The sequence below is a fragment of the Pseudorasbora parva genome, chromosome 17 (genome assembly GCF_024679245.1).
Source record: "Pseudorasbora parva isolate DD20220531a chromosome 17, ASM2467924v1, whole genome shotgun sequence".
NCBI lineage: Eukaryota > Metazoa > Chordata > Actinopteri > Cypriniformes > Gobionidae > Pseudorasbora > Pseudorasbora parva.
This window is the reverse complement of record NC_090188.1, coordinates 38,743,992-38,767,547: the sequence shown is the minus strand read 5'-3', so window position 1 is coordinate 38,767,547 and position 23,556 is coordinate 38,743,992. Positions and strand designations below refer to the sequence as shown.

The 23,556-nt window shown below is 40.1% G+C and overlaps 1 protein-coding gene across 1 annotated transcript in view; it reads right to left on the bottom strand.

The window, feature by feature from the left end:
* Positions 1–23,556, bottom strand: part of lrrc1 (leucine rich repeat containing 1) — a 72,355-nt gene that overhangs the window by 5,702 nt on the left and 43,097 nt on the right. Inside the window, exons 7-12 of the mRNA XM_067421369.1 lie at positions 20,605–20,679; positions 20,275–20,419; positions 20,023–20,141; positions 15,369–15,452; positions 6,765–6,880; positions 3,102–3,274 (exon numbers count right to left, since the gene is read on the bottom strand). Coding sequence (XP_067277470.1) covers positions 3,102–3,274; positions 6,765–6,880; positions 15,369–15,452; positions 20,023–20,141; positions 20,275–20,419; positions 20,605–20,679 — 712 coding nt within the window. The remainder of the gene's footprint in view (positions 1–3,101; positions 3,275–6,764; positions 6,881–15,368; positions 15,453–20,022; positions 20,142–20,274; positions 20,420–20,604; positions 20,680–23,556) is intronic.

Sequence of the window (23,556 nt, the reverse complement as noted above, 5' to 3'; positions counted from 1 at the left end):
CATGTAGACGTCTTCAGGTCAGGACTTATCAAACATGTGAAGTTTGGGGCAGATCGGACATTGTATGCCTGAGTTACAACAACTTCCTGTTTCTTGGCGTTAATCACATATGTTGTATACGTGTTGTATGATTTAATGTGACTCTAGCATGATAGGAACTTCATGGCATATTTAGATGCATTTCAGGGAGTGAATCACAGTGGAAAGCATTGTATTTCATGTTGCCAGCAGGTGGCGCTATGACTTATATTAACTGAATATTGAGATGTAGACGTCTTTAGGTCAGGACTAATAAAATGTGAAGTTTGGGGCAGATTGGACATTGTATGTCTGAGCTACAACAATTTCCTGTTTCATGGCGAAACATCAAACTTTGTCTTAAGATTAGACTAACCAAATATGATGTTTATCTGATCAAATCTCTAGTAGGAGGTTGTTAAAGTGCAACGTCTGTAAATGGCAAAATTTGCAGCAATTTTGGAAAGAAAATCAACAATTATCTGACTTCCTGTTGGTTTTCTGATTTCATACCAGGAAATGTTCCCCCTCCAAACGGCCCTGCTCGCGAGGTAGTGCTTTTTCAAAGTACAGGAACTTTCGAGGGCGGGACTTGGGCGCTGAACATGCTGATTAGTTGAGCTCATGCAGCATTTTATTTCAACCGGCATTTTTAAAAGTCTTTTGCGAGGTTTGGTCTACATTCAGTAAATATCAGTCTTGCTCTCTTGATTATTACACTTTACAACAGATAAATAGCGTATATAATACTGTATTAGTCCTGGTGGCCGTTAAGAGTTGCTGTGGCTACAGTTAACACATTCCAACTGCTGGAGAAAACAGCGTTGACATTTCTGATGCGGCAGACAAACTGCATGTCACAAAATAATTGCGATTGAAAGTCATCACATGTAAACACCAGATCGGTCTCATGTAAACAGTCCACTAAATCTTTCAATCGGAATGAAAAAAGTGTGCTTTTAAACGTGGTTAGTGTCGCGCAAAAATGATTACTGTCCGTCACTGACTTGGAGGAGCAGTCGCGCACAGTCCTACAGCACCGGACTAATTTGCCTAATCTTCTGCAGTGGAAATGCAGACAGTTGCAGGTCTGTGGGGAGAAAAGTTCCTGGTACAAATTGTTCTGGGCAATTTTGGTGGAAACGGGGCTATGGTGTACCAAATTATCGCTATCGAGCCATTTTCTCATGCCTAATTCTGAAACCCATATCAGATGTAGTTGAACCCATTGAAGTCCATTACGGTGGAAAAAAATCCAGAAAATGTTTTTCCTCAAAAAACTTCTTTCTTTTTGACTTAAAACAGAAAGACATGAACATCTTGGATGAGGTGGGGGTGAGTAACATATCAGGAGATTTTCATTTTGAAGTGAACTAATCCTTTAAGGAGGGCGAGACCGAAATGATCTTGTTTGGTTCAAGAGATTGCAGTACTCATGGCTTTGATCTGCATACGCTGTTACCATACAGTACCACCTGTGTTTGGAACCTGGGGGTTTTTGCTTGATGACAGCCTGAAATATGATACGCAGACAAGTGCTGTGGTTAAGTCCTGCTTTGACCATCTTCGTCTTTTAGCCAAGGTTAAGCCCTTTTCGTCTTCTAAGAAATTTGAGGCTGTTATGCATGCTTTTGTAACATCCACGATTAGATTATTGTAACTCTTTATATATTGGTGCCCCTCAGATATGTATCTCACGCTTGAAAATTAATTCAAAATGCTGCAGCACGGCTCCTCAAAGTGAAATGCGTAAAAGTGAACACATTACATCGGTTTTGATCTCGCGGAACCAGGCTCTACATCTGAACGATTGCATCCGCCCTCACAGTCAAGATCACTCAGATCGGGGGACTCTGATCTACTATTTGTTCCTAGAACTGGACTTAAAGGGCACCCGTGCTTTTGAGGTCATCGGCCCTAAGTTATGGAACAGCTTTCCGGCTTATAAAAGAACCACACCAACTTTGTCAATTTTCAAATCTACTTTGAAAACTTATCTTTTCACAATTGCTTTCAATATTCCTTGACATTCATATAGGCTTCGAGTTTTTTGTATAGGTTTTCATTTTATTATCTTTTATTTACTTTAATGTATTATGTGTTTCTATTCTAATGTTTGTTGCCTTGGCTTTTGTAAAGCAATTTGGTCATCACCTACATAAATAAAATTGTATTTTTTTATGTTTTAAAACCAACACATTATTTACCATCAGGTTAAACTCATCCATGACCCTCTAAGTCTGTGTAAATGATCTAAATTCACTTCTGTGATTCCTCTGCACTGCAAATGTGGATTTAGTTGATACTGATTTCACAATTAATTAGGTTAAAAAGAAATGTCTTTATAAATAAACACACTTGCCATAATATCATCTAATTATTGCTATCCCTAAACTATCAAGATATCCTTTTTTGTGGATTATAACACCCCATGACGTATACATTTCTAAAGTAACTTAACAAGCATATGATACACTTTTTTCACTAAAAAAACGAGGAAAATGTATATAAATCTACCATCCTTAAAGGGTTAGTTCACCCGAAAATGAAAATTCTCTCAATAATTACTTCCGTTAAGACCTCCGTTCATCTTCAGAACACAAATGAAGATATATGTTTTGAGATCCGATGGCTCAGAAAGGCCTTCATTGACACCAATGTCATTTCCTCTCTCAAGACCCATAAAGGCACTAAAGACGTCGTTGAGCCATCGGATTTCAACACAAATATCTTCATCTGTGTTCCAAAATGAACGGAGGCCTTACGGGTGACGAACGTCATTAGAGTAAGTAATTAATGACAGAATATTCATTTTTGGGTGAACTAACCCTTTAATGCAAACCGATCCTACACATCGGGCATTTCTCTAACTTCATTTGACCTGCTCTCTACAAAAACTTCCACACAGGCAAAACCCAAAGCAAATTGGCTGACAAAGCTCCACGTCCTCTGATGATGTCCCGAACGCTTCTTTGGGCCGCCACAGAAGCGGTGCGATTACACTTTTACAGATGGGTATGTCAAGTAGAAGTGATATTTTCCCCACATTATTCCATTACAAAGCGCACACAGCAGAGCGTTACCTTTGTTTTCCGGCTCGCAGGGCTGCTGAGGCAACAGGACACAGGTCAGGACCTTCTCTCCAGACTCAGGGACCACATCGGTTTGGAAGGTGAGCAGGGGTTTAGACTGGTTCTCCGACAGCCAGAGCGCTTTGAGTCGTAGACTGGTGAGGGTCAAGGGCAGGTAGAGCAGCCTTCACAGAGACACACACACAGAATAATCAATCACAGAAGCACTTCAACCTTTTTTAATGCTGCAAACTCTGAGCTTTTTACCCCATGACAAATGCGAGAATACATCTGTGACTGTATCAACACGCAATAAAAAGGTAAGAATAAAATGTAGTTAAAAATGAAAAATGTATCAAAAGCTATATTAAGAGAAAACATTAGATTGATTTACAAGCCTCTACTACGAGCTTTCGTGTTTGCAGTTGCCAGATGTCAAGAGTTTAAATCCCCAATCAGAGCTTTTGTTTTAAAAGGATACATGTTCGACTGATTAATTTTCTCGTCATCACTGTTGGCATATAATGCAACAAAGACAACAAAGAGCATCGGCCACACGGGTGCTCACGTAAATAAAAGAACAGTTCAACCGTTCAGCGAGTCTCTCATCATCTTTGTTGGTTACAGTATTATCTAATCAAAATAGCAAAATATGTGTACAGTGACAATAAAAAAAGAACAAAAATCAAATGCGTTTCGGATTTGTTTATGTGTTTCTGTATGAACATGTCGGTTTGTTTTCTCATGTCACTAACTTTAAATATGCAACATTGTTGCATAACAAGTGCATAAAAGCGAGCAGCTGGATATAAACAAATGAAAACGGATGGTAACAATCGTGACATTAAGCATTCGGGTCGGACTTGCATGTATTGAGGTCATAATGTTACCTTCCTCTCAACCTCGAAGTCAAACATACTGCTGTTCTCCACTGATGCAGCATCTAGTCAACAAGTTAATAACTTTATCATGATATAAAAACATGCACAGTAGTACTGTATTATATACCGTTTCATTGTCTGTTTTAAATCAGTATCTGAAGGGTCCCGTTCTATACAGTGCACAGTCACGTGTCAAAACAAACTCCATGAGGTGGCAGTGATGTTTTTATTTGGCCTCTAGAGGGCGCTTGTGCTGTATAATGCAAGGGGGTAATCTAGCACTCGGAAAGCGTTCCACCCATAGGGGCGGCCATTGCAACCAAGCCATCACCTGCTGTTAGCATCCCATTGACTCCCATTCATTTTTGAGTCACTTTGACAGTGAATAACTTTACATCTGAGGTGTTTAAAGACTCATTTGTCCATTGTTTATTTCTAAAGAAACACGAAAATGCATAAAAGGCTCTGTTACCTTGTATCTTACTCTATCGCCCCCCGTAGAAGCTGTTTTTGTAAAAATAGGCTAACGATTGCGTCATAACCAACGCGACTCTGTCGCACAGTAGAGAAATTACCGTATAGACAGGAGGAGACGCTCAGAAGCAATCTTTTACTGTCTAGGAGACAGTCGGGGGGACGTGGAGACATAAAGTCCGATAAAGTCAAGGGAGAAGAATGGGGAGAAGCCGATAGTGAGCCAAAAGCAACGGGAGAAAATATTTAAACAACGTGATTCAGATTTCACTTTCCACAACTACTAGAAGACCTACAGCTGTCAGACAGGTTGCTCACGTCACATCTACGTCCTCGAGCTCAGTCTGAGCCTGCGCAGTTCGCTCCGCCATCAGGAAGTGAGTGCCTCTGATTGGCCTCATTTTTCCGCCGTTGAAGTCAATGGGATAGCTCTGCCTATGGTATAATGACAGCGCACCCTTCTCAGCCGCTCCAGCAACAGACGCAACCCAGAAATACTTACGAATATTTGCCGATTGTTCCAGCAAAACCAGTGAATCGTTTGACCTCTAATTTTCTGTTTTACTTAATCTTTACAATCTTCCTATGAAATACTCCGTTCAAAAAAAAAAAAAAAAAATGTAAACATGGGTTTTGGGTCAAAAAACTACAGGGGAAGGATGAAGGTTAAAACGCAGTGTCAACATTTTTGGTGGAAAGGACTTTTAATGGACAGAAATATCTCAAATTGTTTTAATATAATAATTTGTTTTTCGAAGATGAATGAAAATCTTATAGATTTGGAATGTCACGAGGGTGAATAAATAGCTATGTTTCTGTCCACCTAGTTTTATGCCCATTTTGGGAGATGCATTTTTTTTTTTTTTAAACACGGAAGGAAACACCAAAGCCTCTTTCACACTGCACGTCGGACCCGCAATATTCTCGGAACATTGCCGGGTCGCCTTCTGTGTGAAAGCAACCACGTCCCGGCATTGATTACCGAATTCGACCCGGGTCGGGAACCTAGTAATATTGCGGGATTCGACCCAGGACGAGCGCTGTGTGAACAAAAGCCGAAACTAATGCCGCAACGTGTACGTAGTTATCGTGCGACTCCTAGAGCTTGTTTTTTCAATAACACAACCCTGCAGTGCCAGAAGAGCTGGTCGGTGTTTTAAACACAGAGAGTGTGCGTATACAAAAGAAACTCTAATTAAACAAGCAGAAATGAGCGCAAACTGGACACAAGTCGAGACCACGGAGCTCCTTACTATCCGCGCTGAAGCTGAGATCGCTCGCCATTATACGTCACATCAGGATGTCACGTGTCAACTCGACCCGGGACCGTTAAGCGTTGTGTGTGAAAGCGCACATATTACGGTATTTCGCTGGCAGTGTGAATGGACCAAATCTAGCGGCCCGGGAACAAATGCCGGGTCGCATTATCCGTGTATTTGCCGGAATCGCAGTGTGAAAGGGGCTCAAGATGTGCATATGCATAAAAAGCTTACGCACTCAATCGAGGTGGATAAATCAACAAAAACCCTCATGTGACTGCCTTAGCAGAGGCTGTGACTGAATAACTGGCCTAACCAATTGACCAATGGCATCGCAGCATCTCAAATGTTAGTTTGGTGGCTCTTAAATGCCTTAGTCAAACTCTGTGAGCAAAATGATGTGGTTTAATATGCTACAGAAGCATCTCACATGATTCTGTTCCCAAACATCAGCATCTCAACATGAGAACATGACAATGTTTGTGTTTCATTCATTTATGATGGAGGGAAAACCTACATTTTTATTGGAGATATTTTGTGCCAATTTCTCAAGAAGTGACTTTTTTTTTTCTATTGATTACATGGGATGGAAATGCCACTTTATTCGAAAATTAATTCCACTGTTGCCCACAAATTAAATTTGCCACTAAGGGTGGAAACAGCTTCTGATGAGTGAATTTTCATTTTTGGATGAAGTATCCATTTAACTTAACATACTCCTGGCTACACTTTAAACTGAGTGTGTTTTAACATGTATCCCAGTCCAACTTACTTCTGTTAAAAATGCATTACCATGAGAGCAGCTTTCACACGCTGAGGGAGGAACACGGTTTTCTATCGTAATTCTAACTGCATCCCACAGGTATATTGAACCGCTATCTCTTCTTTTCCCCTTCAATAAGCCCTGCAGTCAGCGAGATCTGAGCCTCATATAAATGTATAACTGCACATCGATGAAGGCCATCCATGTCAAAGGAACGCACTGATGTGTTTGATGCCTACCGTCTTCATAAAGCCCAAACACAAACCCCCCGATGAGATGACTTTGTTTTCCGACAAACCTGTTTCCCGACACGTCGAGCACGTGCAGATCCGCAGCCTGCGAGAGCTCTGGAGGGATGCGTGTCAGGCGATTCTCTCTCACACACAGGACATTAAGACTGCAGCAGCCGCCGATCTGAGGAAAATCAGAAAACAACATGAGCACAGACGCTTGTGACCGCTGCTAAGCGCTCCTGAAACCCTGTCACAGGAGTGTGTGAATATCTGCAGGAAATGACTGAGAAGAGAGTGATGAACACAGCTACACTAAACCACAAGTAAACCTTTCCTAAATAAGCCATTCCAGTGAGAGTAAGACAGCAGGGCTAAACTTAGAAGCAATTATCAGTGGTCTGAACTAGAGTTAATGTGCAGCTAAAACACAATGAAAGCCCCAACAGGTGAAATATTTTGAATAGAAACAATGGATTCCTATGGAGAGATTCACACAGACGCAAACATTCGTCTGCTCATGATGTTTTTTTTTTCTTTGGGAAATGTGCCAATTTCTTTTTTTCTTCGCCTGCCCCTGAAATTTTCCAGAAATAAGATTTGAGCCTTGGATCACATGTCTGGGGCTGATGACGTCCAGTCGGTTTAAATGCTCAAGCTTTTTAAAGCAGTATGGATTCTGATTGGCTATCACTGATTTTATCATTCATTAGAATAAGAAAAAATAATCAATGTGAAAGTGTTTCCAGTGATATTGTTCCTCTGTGACGTTATTGTTATAGTTGTAGTGTGGACTCTGTTATTCTTTTAAATTCAGAACATTTATTTAAAGATCACCTATTATACAAAATTCACCTTTACATGGTGTTATAAATGGTAAAAATCCATCCACCCCCTTTTTTAAATCCCCGTAAATCATAAGCAGTGTCTCAGAATAAGCCGTTTGCTGACAGACTCCGCCCTATTAGAATAGACCCTGCCCACGACTGCTGATGGACTCCACCCTAAAAGCATAGACCCTGCTTGCAACTGCTAACAGAATCTACTAGCAGATATGCTGACAGGCCCACAACTGCTGACAGACTCCGCCCTAATAACATTGACCACGCCCACAACTGCTGACAGACTCCGCCCTAATAACATCGACCATGCCCACAACTGCTGAAAGACTCCGCCCTAATAACATTGACCATACCCACAACTGCTGACAGACTCCACCCTAATAACATTGACCATGCCCACAACTGCTGAAAGACTCCGCCCTAATAATATTGACCATACCCACAACTGCTGACAAACTCCGCCCTAATAACATTGACCATGCCCACAACTGCTGAAAGACTCCGCCCTAATAACATTGACCATACCCACAACTGCTGACAGACTCCGCCCTAATAACATTGACCATACCCACAACTGCTGACAGACTCCGCCCTAATAACATTGACCATACCCACAACTGCTGACAGACTCCGCCCTAATAACATTGACCATACCCACAACTGCTGACAGACTCCGCCCTAATAACATTGACCATACCCACAACTGCAGACAGACTCGGCTCTAATAACATTGGCCATGCCCACAACTGCAGAAAGACTCCGCCCTAATAACATTGACCATACCCACAACTGCAGACAGACCCCGCCCTAATAACATTGACCATTTCCAAAACTGCTGAAAGACTCCGCCCTAATAACATTGATCATGCCCACAACTGCTGACAGACTCCCCCCTAATAACATTGACCATGCCCACAACTGCTGAAAGACTCCGCCCTAATAACATTGACCATGCCCACAACTGCTGACAGACTCCGCCCTAATAACATTGACCATGCCCACAACTGCTAACAAACTCCACCCTAATAACATTGACCATGCCCCCAACTGCTGAAAGACTCTGCCCTAATAACATCAACCACTTCCACAACTGCTGACAGACTCCGCCCTAAAAACATCAACCACTTCCACAACTGCTGACAGACTCCGGCCTAATAACATCAACCATTTCCACAACTGCTGACAGACTCCGCCCTAATAACATTGACCATGCCCACGACTGCTGACAGACTCCGCCCTAATAACATTGACCATGCCCACAACTGCTGACAGACTCAAGGTTATTTTCGTAAACGAAAACTGAAACTAAGACTAAAACTATTGGTCAAAAAACATTTTCGTAAACTGAAATAAAATTAAAATATCTGAATAAAAAAAAAACTAAAACTAAACGAAACTAACTTATCTTACTAAAAAACTAACTGAAATAAAATAATATTTAGCAAAAATAAATATTCGTTTTCGTTATTAATAAGCCCTATTTCCTGTGGTGGAAAATCTGACTGTGGCGGTTGAGGGAGTGTCTATATTGTGCTATTGCGCGTGAAGTGATCTGAGGAGGAGATTTAATCGCTGTCCTGTGACGGACGCGTACAGACAGGCAACACATCGCCAGTCCTAAACGGGAGTTCACAAAGAATCAATGCGTCTGTGGCAGTGAAATGGGAAATAACACAAGGTAATGAGATGCACGTTGAACTTCTTTTAACTTAAGCTCACTGTTTTAGAATGCCGTTTCTTACACAACGAGAGACGCAGGCGCAAAAGTCAGCAACTAGTAGCAAGTACTAGCCTACTGTCCGTTTGATATTTCATGTTTGCATAATATTGACAGGCTCAAAGGTGTTATCATAATCATTTACTACTAATAATATTATTGTCTGTGTGGAGACATTTCCCCACAAAGTAGGGAATACCAGGACACACATACACACACGTTTGTTTCACTATATAAGTGAGGACATTGCATGGACTTCCATTGATTTTATATCAGGTTAATGATATTTTATATCCCCTAACCCAACCCCTATCCCTAAACCTACCCATCCCAAGAACGTGCAAAACAATAGATTTAAATAAAAACATGTTTTGGCCGATTTATAAGCCTTTTTAACTAGTGAGGACCAGTCCAATGTCCTCACTAGTCAGTTATCATAATATTTTACTAGATAAGAGGACATTGGTCCCCTTTACAATTATAGCACCACACACACACACACACACACACACACACACACACACACACACACACACACACACACACACACACACACACACACAGAGAGCACAACAGTGTGTGTTGGCTCTATTCAGATGACTTTGTACTACTGAAGAAATTAAAATAAGCTTTTAATTGTTTAACAATATTTCATCTTTGTTATGAATGAGTTTGTCTGGAATTTATTTATAATTTTTACTTTTATATTTTACGTTGCATTTATTTAGTTCTTTAAGATAGATCCTCTGAGTATTAGCCTATGTCAAAAATATAAAATATAATTTTTTAATATCAAAATATAATTTATTTCATTTTTAATCTCCAGATTGTTGTTTGTAAAGGTCAGAGTTTGACTCAAGCTTTTTTGCTCAAAGGTGAAGACCCAACTTTATGCATGTTTTGTAAGACCGTCCTGGGTTTAAACAATAATGCTTGTTTATCAAGTTATTTCACTTAAGGATGTTTAGTAAGATTTAACTCTAATCTGTGCAAACATTAAACTTTGCTGAAATTAAAAACCTTGATTTGGTCTCTACACTTCATTATGCTAACTCTGCTAAACTATAATTACTAAAACTAAAACTGAAACTAAATAAATAAAAACGAAATAGAAATGTATTTGCAAAATAAAAACTAAACTAAAACTAGCAAAACCATTTGTAAAACTAACTAAAACTAAACTGAAATTAGTAGCAAAATTGAAAACGATACTGAAATAAAAACTAATTTCAAAAAGCAAAACTATAATAACCTTGGACAGACTCCGCCCTAATAACATTAACCATGCCCACAACTGCTGACACACTACGCCCTAATAACATTAACCATGCCCACAACTGCTGACAGACTCCGCCCTAATAACATTGACCATGCCCACAACTGCTGACAGACTCCGCCCTAATAACATTGACCATGCCCACAACTGCTGACAGACTCCACCCTAATAACATTGACCATGCCCACAACTGCTGACAGACTCCGCCCTAATAACATTAACCATGCCCACAACTGCTGACAGACTCCGCCCTAATAACATTGACCATGCCCACAACTGCTGAAAGACTCCGCCCTAATAACATTGACCATGCCCACAACTGCTGACAGACTCCGCCCTAATAACATTGACCATGCCCACAACTGCTGACAGACTCCGCCCTAATAACATTGACCATGCCCACAACTGCTGAAAGACTCCGCCCTAATAACATTGACCATGCCCACAACTGCTGACAGACTCCGCCCTAATAACATTGACCATGCCCACAACTGCTGACAGACTCCGCCCTAATAACATTAACCATGCCCACAACTGCTGACACACTACGCCCTAATAACAATAACCATGCCCACAACTGCTGACAGACTCCGCCCTAATAACATTGACCATGCCCACAACTGCTGACAGACTCCACCCTAATAACATTGACCATGCCCACAACTGCTGACAGACTCCGCCCAAAAAACATTAACCATGCCCACAACTGCTGACAGACACCGCCATAATAACATTGACCATGCCCACAACTGCTGACAGACTCCGCCCTAAAAACATTGACCATGCCCACAACTGCTGAAAGACTCCGCCCTAATAACATTGACCATGCCCACAACTGCTGACAGACTCCGCCCTAATAACATTAACCATGCCCACAACTGCTGACACACTACGCCCTAATAACATTAACCATGCCCACAACTGCTGACAGACTCCGCCCTAATAACATTGACCATGCCCACAACTGCTGACAGACTCCGCCCTAATAACATTGACCATGCCCACAACTGCTGACAGACTCCGCCCTAATAACATTAACCATGCCCACAACTGCTGACAGACTCCGCCCTAATAACATTGACCATGCCCACAACTGCTGACAGACTCCGCCCTAAAAACATTGACCATGCCCACAACTGCTGAAAGACTCCGCCCTAATAACATTGGCCATGCCCATGACTGCAGACAGACTCCACCCTATTAGCACAGGACCAGCCCCTCAGTGAGCTGTACACAGTCCGCCATGCTTGTCTCCTCGCTAGAGCATTTAACAGTAGCATTCAAGTAAAAAAATGTATTCTTATTGAAGCTACTAAAGTTATTCATTCAAGAGCATTGAGTGATTTTCTGTTTGTTTATATACTCACAGGACGCTCCGTCTGACACACAGCTTTCTGAGCGTGTGCTTTGGGTGTGTGTGCTCGGAAAAATGCATGTAGGTTATAAACCAAATAGAGGCACGAGCTATACAGGGTCCTCTTCTGGAAAGAGGGCGGAACAGCAGCTCATTTGCATTTAAAGATACATGCATGAAAACAGCATGTTATTCCTTCCACAAAAATGGGCATTTACGAGTAATCACAGTTGATTATATTTTAATAGTGCTCACAATCATGATGTATGCTTCTCTCGGATTAAGCAATTGTCTGAAAATCGGATGGCTAGTTATGATGTCAAATAAACCTTGTATAATGAGTTGACATTCTCTTGATTTGGGCTTACTTTATGTAAAGGTGTAATAATTCTGAAGAAATTAAAAAAAATACATTAATCAAATGAGGTCAATAGTGGTTCATAAGCTGATATACCTTGATATAGCTTGAAGATTAAATATGAGGTGACTGAGCTGGTGTGTTGCGTGAGGTCAGAGAGGTCACCACTGAGCAAACGGTCTCAGAGAACAAGCTGCCTCATTCATATCAAAGCCATTGTTTAAACGAGACAATAACATTCCTCAATCTCGTTCAGCTGTCACCAGCGCCTGTCTTCACCCCTCACACAGGAACGTATGGAAGAAAAACCCTTTCAGAATAAGAGATGAGGGGTTCTCAAGAACATGAGGAGGACCGTTGAAGATGACACAAGAGACAGAACAATAACACAAAGAGCCATGTGTTTGTCCATCCCGAGTGCTGTAGTCTTGCCACTATAACACAGTACAACAGTTTATACAAGTAGGCAAAGTCATGTGACTGGAGTCATGTGATGGGTGATGGCAGGCTGCCACAGGCCAGTGTGCTAATAACACTGATTGACCTGAGGTGTGGTTTCACTGAACTGGATTCGGCCCAGAAACTGGATTTGCTGGTTGGGAAGTGTAAGGATTAGCTTTCATTAGACCAATCAAAGCTGCAGGGTCACTATCGGATGAGTCAGCATGTGAATCAAAGCACTCGTGACTGACACACTCACACGAGAGGGAGACTTACGACTGCTCTAAGCAAGACCCAAAACAAAATGTTTTCAGAGAATTTTAAAGAGGACATATGCCATTTTAAATGCTTTTTTGTTTTAGAGGTCTCCTCCAATATTATTACATATAAGGTTTAATTTTCTCATAATATCCATTCCAGCATCAGCTCTTTTCTCACAGTGTCTGAAAGGATTTGATAAAGAATTCAGTCTCTCTAAACACCTCCTTTCTGTGAGACAACTCTACTCTGATTGGTCAGATAGTCCAGTCTGTTGTGATTGGTCATATGTCCAAGTCTCAGAAGTTCAAAATGATGTCCACAGTGATTTTGCCAGCCCTTTTCCTCACTTGGGAATGGGAGAATGGGAAGGGGTGTACCAATAATTCTCTCTCTATCCGCTGTAGTCTTCTGAGGTCTGAATTGGTAGATTAGCCAAACCAGACAGATATAAAAGTGCAGAGTACAGACTCTATGGTCACTTACACACTGTAAACTTTCAGGAGTGACGAACCCCTTTTAATGTAGGAGTGAGTTCTCTAAACTGCTCTGATTGGTCATATGACCCAGTCTGTTGTGTTTGGCCTTCTCTGCTCTGATTGGTTAGATGATCCGGCCTGTTGTGAAAGTCTCAACCAACTTTGCTTTAGTTAAAATTGCTGAAAATCACAACTAGGGGACGTTCCTTAAACTGAAGGAGTGAGTGCACTAAACTCAGTTTAGAGATCTCACTCCCACATTTAAAGGGTTCGTCATCAGTGTGTAAGTGGCCATGGAGTCTGTACTCTGTCTGGTTTGGCTAATCTAACAATTCAGACCTAAGTAGACTACAGCGGATAGTCCAGACTGGAGATAGAATTATCGGTACACCCCTTCCCATATTCCAAGAACTGTATCAAAAGTGAGGAAAAGGGCTGGCAAAATCACTTTGGACGTCATTCTGAAGCTTCTTGCCCAAGACAAATTTCCAGTGTGAGTAAGCATACTTTGCAATAAATCTGATTCGGATTCGTATGCAAAACTTTGGTTATGGTAAGGGGCGGGATGTTTCTCAAACATGCTTGAAACAGATGACCAATCACAACACACCAGTCCATCAGCCAATCAGAACACATTCAGAAGGAGGGGCTTCATACACTCTCAGAAAAAAAGGTACAGTGCTGTTACTGGAGTGGTACCCTAAGGTACAAAAGTGAAAAGGTACAGCTACACCCCTAAATGGTACCATAATTTAAGAGTGAGAATTAGTACCTTTTCGGATCTGTACCTTAGGGTACTGCCCCAGTGTAGAAACAGGAACTAAACAGAGCTTTACTGACAAACTGGGAAGAGAGGAGCAGCAATAATGGAGAATATGAAAGAAACAAAATAACCTTCAGATAACAAAATAAAAACTACCTATTCCAGCAGACCCAAAAAAATCAAGACTAAAATCAAGACTTTGAAAAGAACATTATAATGGCCTCTAATAATAAACTACCACAAATCTATTAACTAATACAACATTACAGCATTGTGACATCACAGACGATCAAAATACATTTCAAAAAGGTGACACGTACAATTTTCTCATTGTAAAGGAGCCTTTGTGACTAGATGTGCATCTCATTTCTCAAAGTTGTATTAACACCATCAAATTTAACCTTAGGTATTTCTTGTCTTTTATATTTAACTTACAAAAAGAGCCTCGTTCAAGTCACAAAGATTGCTCTGGAAAAAAACATCAAGGTCTTGTTCTAGTCATACCAACTCAAAGTCCTTCAGTGAAGGTAGCCATTTAAAAGAAGCACACACTGACATTTTAACCCAACATAGAAGATACTTTAGCATTTCAGTTCAGAAATACGTGTAGAACATTGAGCCCATTTAAAAGATAACCCCTTCTATCAAAAGGTATTTAATACAACATCATAAAATGTTAAATATATTTGATGCACATTGTTAACTTGACTTGTGGTGTTAACTAACGTGAAGTGTGTGTGTGTATATATAAATAGTGTATGAGTAAACTAGAAACAGAAAGAAAAAAATGTACAATTGTTCCATGTACATTAGAGCAGTCACTTGGAATTTGCTGTAGACAGACAGTCAATTAACAGACAAACAGTTTCATTAACAGAGAAGTGACAATTAGGACAATTACACTTAAAAACGTAGGCTAAGATAGTTTGTTATATGCTGCTTTAAAGTGCCTGCTAAAGTTAAAGAGATCATAATGAGGATGTGAGGAGCATTAAAGTGTCTTTGGTTGTAATAAAATGGACAGGCTAGGCAATTTAACACTAGCACAATGAAATGAAGATTTACATTAGGTGTAGTTTATGGGTTTTATCATTCTGAATAATGGGAAATGTAGTTGTGTCACCTAAGCCTCCTGCACACATTAAACATTTCGTGAGTAAGGCCCATTGACTGGAAAGGCATACCTCTTTTGGTAAAGACGTTAGTCGATTCCTATCACAGTTGAAGTTGGACAGTTTCTTTAGTTTTCCAATACTTCTTGGCAAATTCTGAGACAAAAAAAAACACATTTCAAAATTACTTCACATTGTCAGGGGAAAATGCCTATGATCAATAACCAACAATAATAAGACTACAAAGAGAACTCTAGTGAGCAAGCATGTTTTTAAGGGCGTGATATAAGAGGCCCATTAACAGACCCCCCCCCCCTCCCCCCCTCCTTTAGTCAATGTAATCCCTTAAAACTCATCTTTGATCACCAAAATTCCTGTGAACATTTTTTTCCTCATGGCAAGTGAAAATACTAATTTATTCAGCCCTATATGTTTGAATCAGAAACCAATTCAGAAGAGGAACAGTGAATTATACAGACAAACAAGTCGATGCATCAGAATGGTAAAGTCTTTTTGTATCACTCTCTACAATGTCGGACACATAATGGTAATTATTTTGATTAGAATTTTTCTTGAATATGTTATTAAACAGCCAATAATGTGTTGCTGTTTGATAACAGATAAAAAGTGCTTGGGAGATGGACACAATTTGGGCTGGTTTGGGGTCAGTTTGGCGGTTTTCAAATATCTAAAATGTTTAGTTTATTAGTTGATAAACTCAAGTGTGCATGTACTCCATAAAATCAGTCATCATGACACACTCTACCCAGCGTAGAGTCAGCTGGCATTAGTGTTGACGTCGCAGACAAGCACGCACTTTCAGCCAATCAGCGATCAGCAGGGAGACAAACACGCTCATTCATGAAAGGTATTCAGTGAGAAATTGTAGCTGGAAGTGATCGCTATGCCAAAGTGGCATAAATATAGGTGCTGGTCATATAATTAGAATATCATCAAAAAGTTGATTTATTTCACTAATTCCATTCAAAAAGTGAAACTTGTTTATTATATCCATTCATTACACACAGACTGATACATTTCAAATGTTTATTTATTTTAATTTTGATGATTATAATTGACAACTAAGGAAAATCCCAAATTCAGTATTTCAGAAAATTAGAATATTATGAAAAGGTTTAATATTGAAGACACCCTGTGCCACATTAACTCAAACATTAAACATTAAAAGCTAATTAACTCAAACACCTGCAAAGGCCTTCAAATGGTCTCTCAGGCCCCATCCACATAAAGCCAGAGCTTTCCCAATCCAATCTTTTTTTTCCTTGTTTTAAGAAATATCTGTGTACACACAAGATCAGTGAAACCGACTCAAAATTATGTAATATCCAAGCCAGGAAGTATGTGGGGCTGTGATTCTGCCACAGAAATACACTAAAAATGGAGATGAGGAAGAGTTGTGGCTAGAAAGGGTATAGCAGTTGTAGGGGGTGAGGCAAAATCTCACGATAAAATAACAATAAATACATTTGCTATTTAACAGATGTGTTTTATGAATGCCTACAACTACCCCAGCCCTAAACCTACCCTTACAATAATGCAGATACAGTAATTAAATGACGCAATATTGATGTGCGCATGCCCAATGCCCATAATTGCATCCCTTTAAGTCTTTCAATGTGCCAGTAGCAGTATTGGCTGTACACACAAAAACGCAAAAATATCGTTTTCAGATTTATCCACTCTGGGACCTGGTCAGAAAATATCGGATTCATGCTTCCAAAACGCCAGATCCGTGTGGATGAAATGCTGGTACAAAATGTATACGTATACAGCTAAACGTGTCTCCGTGTGCACGGGGCCTTAGTCTAGTTCTGCAGGCTCCACAATCATGGGGAAGTTGCCCAAAAGACAACAACTGACACCCTTGCACAAGGAGGGCAAGACACAAAAGGTCATTGCAAAAGAGGCTGGCTGTTCACTGAGCTCTGTGTCCAAGCATATTAATAGAGAGGCGAAGGGAAGGAAAAGATGTGGTAGAAAAAAAAGAGATTCACAAAGAGTGGACTGGAGCTGGAGTCAGTGCTTCAAGAACCACTACGCACAGACGTATGCAAGACATGGGTTTCAGCTGTCGCATTCCTTGTGTCAAGCCAATCTTGAACAACAGAGAGCGTCAAAAGCGCGTCACCTGGTCTAAAGACAAAAAGGACTGCTGAGTGCAAAACTATGTTCTCTGAGGAAAATAAATGTTGCATTTCCTTTGGAAATCAGGGTCCCAGAATCGGGATGAAAAGAGGAGAGGCACACAGTCCACGTTGCTTGAGGTCAAGTGTAATGTTTCTACAGTCAGTGATGGTTTGGGGTGCCATGTCATCTGCTGGTGTTGGTCCACTGTGTTTTCTGAGGTCCAAGGTCAACGCAGCCGTATACCAAGAAGTTTAAGAGCACTACATGCTTCGTGCTGCTGACCAACTTTATGGAGATGCAGATTTCATTTTCCAACAGGACTTGGCACCTGCACTCAGTGCCAAAGCAACCAGTACCTGGTTTAAGGACCATGGTATCCCTGTTCTTAATTGGCCAGCAAACTCGCCTGACCTTAACCCCATAGAAAATCTATGGGGTGTTGTGAAGAGGAAGATGTGATATTCCAGACCCAACAGTGCAGAAGAGCTGAAGACCACTATAAGGGCAACCTGAGCTCTCATAACACCCGAGTAGAGCCACAGATTGATCGACTCCATGCCACGCCGCATTGCTTCAGCAATTCAGGCAAAAGAGGCACCAACTAAGTATTGAGTGCTGTACATGCTCATACTTTTCATGTTCATACTTTTCAGTTGGCCAAGATTATAAAAATCCTTTCTTTGTATTGGTCTAAAGTAATATTCAAATTTTCTGAGAAAACACAGAATCAGTCTGTGTGTAATGAATGAATATAATATACAAGTTTCACTTTTTTAATGAAATCAGTGGAATAAATCAACTTGTTGATGTTATTCTTATTATATGACCAGCACTATTATATATACAGTATCTACAGTAATGAGTGGGAAAGTGAACCAACTCCAAACATGGATTACACTCATGACTCAAAGACTATTTATAAATATAACTAAACTCTAAGAGTACTGTTGAATGACTTGAATTGAAATGGAATATGAGATTATGACTCCTGTCCATCATCATGTGCACACTGGCTGCCTGATCAGGACATCTGCGACTTTTAAACCTGTCTAGACTGCGCTCTACTCGCCCTGACAGCTGCTGAAAGAGGTTTGAATCAACGATTCATCAGTTTTGACTGTGTTAAGTTCTGCGTTGTGTTCTACAAATATGTACTTCCCGAAAGACATAATGTTACTGTAGTTCTGTCTGAGGTTAAAGCACAACACAAAGGTAAACGCATTCTTGTTCATTTTTTTGTTGAAGGACTATCAGTGAATGACACATTTTGCCTGTGGTGTGTCCAGTAATGTATGTAATGCCTGCTAATTACATTGTCCTGATCCCTTCTTGGGCACTTTTTGCACTTAAATTAGTCTATTCTTACTGTTGACATTTGAAAATGAAGCATGTTTTTTTTTTAATGGGTTAAAATCAATGTATTGTTTTGTTTTTGTTTTTTTTGTCATCATTATTTAGTTTTAAGGAGATAAAACGGTGCTAATCAACCTTCATTGACAAGGCAAAAAAATGATATCACATTATTTTGGCAATTTCAAATTTTGGGCGTTTGTTTCTTGGAGTGGGCAGGTTTCAGTGAGCTTTTGGGCTGGAAACCGTCGACCCAATCTGGCAACACTGTCCTCCCCATCCTCTGTACCGCAACCACAAGCTCACGTGTCATTCACACAGCAGGAATGCCAAGCTTGTTCACCTGCAAAAAACTAATCTTTTCATGGCTGCTGCTGTCATTGACACTTCATAGATATTCATAAGTAATGTATGTAATGCCTGATATTCACTGTATTCATAACCAATGCAACAGCATTTGCTTTTTATCTGATCTAAAACAACAGAGGAGAATATGATAGGCTACTCGCAGCTTATTCGATTTTACTAATTTTATTCTCAACTCTTAACGTGCATAACGTGCAAAGCATACTATGTACAGAAAAAAGCTAAAATGGTACATTATGGGGTTTTCTCCCATAGAAATCTACAGAAAACGCTTGATGGACAGGAAGATGGCTGTATTGCCTGATATAGTTTGCATCATCAATAAGGTGCAGCTAGGCTTTACTAAATTCTTAATGCATTAAGCCACGCTAAGCATTTTCGAAAGTTCTTCGAAAATGTTCTGCGTTCATTTTAATAATTTTAATAACTAAAAAAAAAAATCATTCGGGTGACTAAAATATGACTTAAACGAAATAGCGTTTTAGTCAAAAGACTATAAAAATATCTTTTTTCCATGAACCAAAAAGAAAAACCAGCTTAATTCTTGTATTTCCTTTTCAAAAACAAAATGAGAAAAGAAAAGTTATCTTTTTTTTAGCAGAAAATTAAATGAACAGAAGGACTCTGTAGTGCTCTATTTATGAAGTACATTTTTTTTATGAAAATAAAAATGAAATGTATAAAAATGTAAAATAGTTAATAGTTTTTAAATATTTTTTTTTTTCTCAGATTTTCCCCTTGCTAATAGCAGGGTTACACTTTGTTTTAAGAGTCCTTATTACACTGTAATTATATATATTTCAGTACTGAGTAACTAATAATTAGTAGTAGGTTAGTAGTTTGAGGTGCGGAGGTAACTCACCACCAGCTGGTTTTCTGTCAGCACTAGTTCTGTCAGGCTTTCACAGTTACCGATGCTCTCCGGCAGTTGGACCAATCGGTTTTGATCTGCTTTCAATATTGAAAGCCGTCTTAATTTTCCTAAGGGAAAACATATATTACAGTATGATTACTGTAATCATTACAGTGCTCCTTCAACAACCATCCGTCCAACTTCTGCATGGCATAAAGCTCAAGGACCGCACAGAAGCACACATAAACCCTAGGGACTGACCTACGCCCTCCGGCAGTACGTCTATGAGGTTCTGGGACACCAGCAGGTCTGTGAGGGCGAGCAGGTTCCCCATCTCCTCCGGGAGGCGCTCTAACTTGTTCTCCGATACATCCAGACACGTAAGGCTTCTCATACTGCCCAGTTCCTAAGGCGGAGAGAGCACACATGCACGCAAACACACACACACACACACGTAAACATGCATGCAACTACAACCAGACGGGTCCTGAGGAAGACTAGTAGCTCTAGATACATCAATATAAAGGAGCAGAACAGATATTGCTTCATCAGACGTGTGTTTAAAAACAGGACGTTTCAGGAATACTTTACCGATGGTATTTCAGACAGCTGGTTCCCGTCCAGCCACAGGTCTTTCAAGCTGACAAGACAGCCTATTGTCTCCGGCTGCAAGAAAACACGTTTGACAGAGTTCAGATGGAGCAACAGGAACACAGCAGGTGACTGTTACCGGCGCGCACAAGAACGCAGGCTAGTACGAAACACTCGTGAAATGGCATTCCAGTGAGGCCTGTGTTAAATCCAGCAGAGGCCTGTCTGTCAAACTCACATTCACAGAAACCAGGGTTTTAAACCTGGACGAACGGCAGAGGTCCAAATCAACACGCCAGAGTTACGGTCAATGTGGGAATTTCAGGAGACTCTCAGTAGATTTGCCAAAAACACGTTTCACGCCAACAAAATTGGTGCATTGTTTTTATTGTTTTATTAGAATTGATTAATCCAAGCGCATCATTATTGTATATTACTTTATAGCTACACTGTGTAACTTTTTTAGTTTATTCTTAGCTAAAAACACTTAGTTATTTCAAAAATATATGTGCTCATTAATGTATATTTACTTCTTTCAAGTAATAAAGTATTCTCGTAAGTTTATAATATGCCATTGAAAATACATACAGGTGAGGGGTTCGAATGCTGGTCGCCATGTTGCCCCTCCATCTTGAAAGTACATTAGCCAAAGAGGGACATACCCGTAAATTCAAGCTTCGCCTTTAGCGTTTTAACACTCGATGGCACTCATGGACGAGGTCGAACTGGAAGCCATGGTAATCTTGGACTAAATCGGCCACCGTAGGAGTTAAAACGACATCGGAATTGAGAGGAACAGAAACTAATATTCACTGGATGGTCATATACCTTTTCACCGCTAGATGGGGGAAAATATCACACAGTGTAGCTTTAATGCTAGTGCTGTGTTGAAAACCGGATAACACTTTTGATGTTCGATGTGATGTTGACCGGCCTGCAAGAAATAGCTTCTAAATCTCTCATTATGCTACCTTATCACCTAATATTGGATTCAATATGTTGGTCAGCTTGTTTTCTTTCAATTAGTAAAGGTTTTGTATTTATTTCTTTTATTGTTTTTACTGATCGATCATAGACCTTACTGATCTTAGACTCGAGATTTGAGGATAAAGTTCATCTCTGAGGAGCCTGTAATCCTCAAAATAGTTTGTTTGTGTACATGAACGTGTGTGTGTGTGTGTGTGTGTGTGTGTGTGTGTGTGTGTGTGTGTGTGTGTGTGTGTGTGTGTGTGTGTGTGTGTGTGTGTGTGTGTGTGTGTGTGTGTGTGTGTAGGCATGAGTATGCATGTACCCATACATGCACAGACCGAAGCCCTTTACTTTTGCAAATTTCCTGGTTAAACATTAAAGCACACTAGTGTGATAAACAAGGCAATTTTTGGCATATTTTATTTAAATTGACAAAATTATTGACAAATTACGCTTTTCACAAAAAAAAAAAAAAAAATGGAGATACACAAGCTCAGAAATATAAGGCCTACGATTGATCAGTTCAGATTGAAAAGAAATCTGCCCTAATTGAAAGAAAACAATTTTACGAAAAAATACTGAATCCAATAATCTTTAGAAGAAAAAGGGGGAGGGAGGCAAAAAATGTTTAAAGTATCAAAAAAATGGTCAGTCAATTTCAGTCCAATGCAATAACATTATCTAGTCATTTTTATAATGCAATGAATAAATATTCAATTAATACTTAAATATATGTTTTAACTAGGGCTGTCAAAATTAACACGTTAAAGCAAATTAATTTTAACGGCACTAAATGTATTAACGCATTAACGACTAACACAGCGTTCATTTTCTGTTTGATCCATGGCCCGTAGCTGAAGAAATTAAAGGGTCATGAAACCCCCCTGCTGCAGCGGTGTTTTTTCACACCTTCGATTTGAAAAAGCTTGTTAAAAGGGGAGTGGTCGACTGTGAAAAGGTGGGATGGTATTGTGTGGAAAGAGGGAATGGTTTGCATAAATAGGGGAGTGTCATTGTGCATTAAGATTAGCGATACCAACAGCAGCAGTTACAGCTGAATCTATATTTGTCCAAATATGCACACTGTTTCACTAAGAGCCCGAACACATGCGGTTTAGTGCATGGCTGTGACCACAAATAAAACGGAGAGGACGTGGCTTTTGTTCATTATCCTACAGATTGGTTATTTTGCACTCCTGACAAAAATTAGGCAATGCTTGCATTTTACTTTACCGAGCCTTTGTAGCAAAGGCTTCCACAGACGGCGCCGGTTACAGCTTGCTCTGCGCCCTTTACGTTACTTCGTATCAGCACAACGCCTAGCTTTCCTCCGTGACTTTTACGCACGCTGCTTCCAAAACTTCCCCACCATATCTCTACAATAATGATGGAATACGAGCCTGACAGAAGTGACTGTCTCATGCATATTAATAACTCAATTATCTTGTACGCATACTACAGCGCAGGGAATGGACTGAATGAGCTTCATGTCATGAATATATATCGAGAATCGCTCGGAGCGGTCGACGTCAGCATGTGCCCACCAGCCCATACATGGACCGAAAAGGCCGCGCCGACGTCAGCATTTGTGACGTTGCTCCGACTAAGCTTTTCAAACCGGAAGTCAGAAATCGCTCTGAAAAATGCAAAAATAACTATTTTCACATATGAATACTATTAATGAGTACCCTTAGTGTTTTCAATGATGTGCAGCCTATACATATCTGTTTACATCTCAAAAAAAGTGTTTTGGGGTTTCATGACCCTTTAAGATCAGCTAGGGATGGGTGATATGGCCTAAAATCCAGGGCAATAACGATATATATTGCAATATATAAGTTATAATAGAACCTTCTGAAAAATTCTGCTTTAATGTCCTTGGTTTTTAAATGCCACCCAAGATGCAGAGAACAGGAAAAACTGGTGTATATTTAGTTAAGGAACAGACACTGTACTGACAATACTTTCAGTTTTAGGCAAAGA